General features: G+C 33.6%; 1 protein-coding gene across 2 annotated transcripts in view; it reads right to left on the minus strand.

Annotated features, from left to right (window-relative positions):
* dhrsx (dehydrogenase/reductase (SDR family) X-linked) overlaps window positions 1-2,112 on the minus strand; it is a 13,998-nt gene that overhangs the window by 6,606 nt on the left and 5,280 nt on the right. For both annotated transcript variants that reach the window (XM_014034103.1, XM_014034104.1), the window contains 2 exons: window positions 1,034-1,102; window positions 839-940 (listed from right to left, as the gene is read on the minus strand). In XM_014034103.1, the coding sequence (XP_013889557.1) occupies window positions 839-940; window positions 1,034-1,102 (171 nt within the window). The remainder of the gene's footprint in view (window positions 1-838; window positions 941-1,033; window positions 1,103-2,112) is intronic.

The following is a 2,112-nucleotide window of genomic DNA, read 5'->3' on the forward strand; positions in this document are numbered from 1 at the left end:
GTAGTGCACCACTCAGATGTTTAACAACTTTTTTTAATATGTAGAAGAAGAACTTTAGAAACCTGCTGAGAATGGAAACTTATTTTAAATGAAAAGTATAAGCAAAAATGAAAGTAACTCATTGCAAAAGGTTGCAAAAGTTTAAAAAGGCTTTATTTTCATTTGTACTTTATCAAATTTATGTTTACAGGTTTTTTTTAATTTGAATTATTTACATTAAACAGTTTTAATTTATTTATTTTATGCCCACAATTTTATTTTTTGAATTGTCTATTTTTGTTATTGTTTATGTTTATGTATATATATGTGCTGATAAGCCTGAGTGGTCTGTTGACTGACCTTTGTATTTGTTCAAATAATTGTTATTGGCAGGTTACAATATAAAATGTTTGTCATAATCATGTCTTGTGATTGATTATTTGAGAGTTTTACTTTTAAACTGTAAGTTTATTCAATCATGTTAGTTATAGTTTAGTTATAATGTAAATACAATAAAAATTAAACCAAGATTTAGAATAATTATCATTTTGATCCGTACATTGGTAACGTGTGACTGGGCCTCGTGCCTCTTTATGTTCAACAAATTGGGCCCAGAGGTCAAAAAAGGTTAAGAACCCCTGGTTTACATCATTCACACAGAAAGCTTGGCAGTATAAATAAATTTGTGATATCCTTTAAATTTATTTTTAATATAGATTTTTTTTTTCATTTTTAAAAACTTACAGCTTACAATATTTTAGTCTCATTATATTCGAAGTTAAAATTGATCAAATAACGTCTGATGTTGCAAGCAGTTGAAGATCCCTTTAAAGCATTCAGACAGATGTGTCCCTCCTACCATTGTTAATCAGAACATGGAGAGGCAGACCTCTGTCTCTGAACGCCTGGACAAACCGTCTAACTGATGTCAGTGATGTCAGGTCCACAAAGACAAACTCAGCTTGAAGAAGAAAAAACAAACATGTTTATTATCAAGCTTCATCTTGTAACAAAAGATGAGATGAATGACACAGACAGATGCAGGCTCGGGTACCTTTTCCTTCGCTGCATTCTTTGTTTATCCTCCTGACGGCAGCAGAGCCTTCTTCTCTTTCGTTCCCAGCTGAAGATGATCACAGAGAGGCTCAGTGGGTGGATGTTTACCTGGTGATGCTTTAAAACTAAAAACAGCTGCCTTCACTGACTCATGACATCAGCTACATCTGAAACTAAATACTTTTCAAGTTTTAAACTCCCATTTAATTCCTGTTTACAGTCCTTTCACCAATGACCATAACTGTAAACATAAATATAAGACCAGTTAATTACAGCATTGATTTATCATTAGCAAGGGTGGGCACAGCTAATCAAGAAGTTAACTCCTAATTTGTTAGCTGAAAGTATAATTTTGCTAAAGATTAACATGTAAAAAATAAGTAGCAGAAGCTAACAGCTAATTGCTAACTACAAACAAATCTGTTAGTCTGAGTCGCATGTCTTCGTGCTAAACCATTAAACATAAACAAAAAAGTAGCAGAAGCTAACGCTAAACTAGTAAAATTTTACAGAAGCTAATGCTAACAGCTTATCGCTAACCTCTAAAACAACTGTCACTCAGGCTGTGTCCAAATTCAGAGGCTGGGTCCTCTATAGGACCAGGCCTAACCTGTCTAGGTGGGCCAGGTCCTTGGTAGACTGTGAAGTCTGGGAAAAAGTGTCTGTGAATTTGGATGGTCTAGTCTCCCGTCCTTACCCCCGCATACATCCTGTCTCCTCGCAAATGTGACGATGCTAAACACAAGCAAAATTAGATCAAAATTAGAAAAATATCAATATATTAGTGTTACTAATAGCACAAAACAACAAAATTAAGTTAAAATGATCCCCGATTAGTTGTAACATTAGACTTTATTTGATAAACATTTATTTAAAAATAAAGACTGTAAAAATACTGTAGGATATTTAGTTTTGTAAATTTTAAAAATATATATTTTAACACAGATGGAGCCATTTTATTTACACACAAAGCATTCTGGGTAAATGATGACATCAACTAAGTCATCGGTGCGAGGCTGTTAGCGAGCTACAGTGTATCCACCCTGAAGGTTAATCTTGGATAATATCTGATGATCG

This window comes from Austrofundulus limnaeus, unplaced genomic scaffold (genome assembly GCF_001266775.1).
Source record: "Austrofundulus limnaeus strain Quisiro unplaced genomic scaffold, Austrofundulus_limnaeus-1.0 Scaffold1969, whole genome shotgun sequence".
In the NCBI taxonomy this organism is placed as follows: domain Eukaryota; kingdom Metazoa; phylum Chordata; class Actinopteri; order Cyprinodontiformes; family Rivulidae; genus Austrofundulus; species Austrofundulus limnaeus.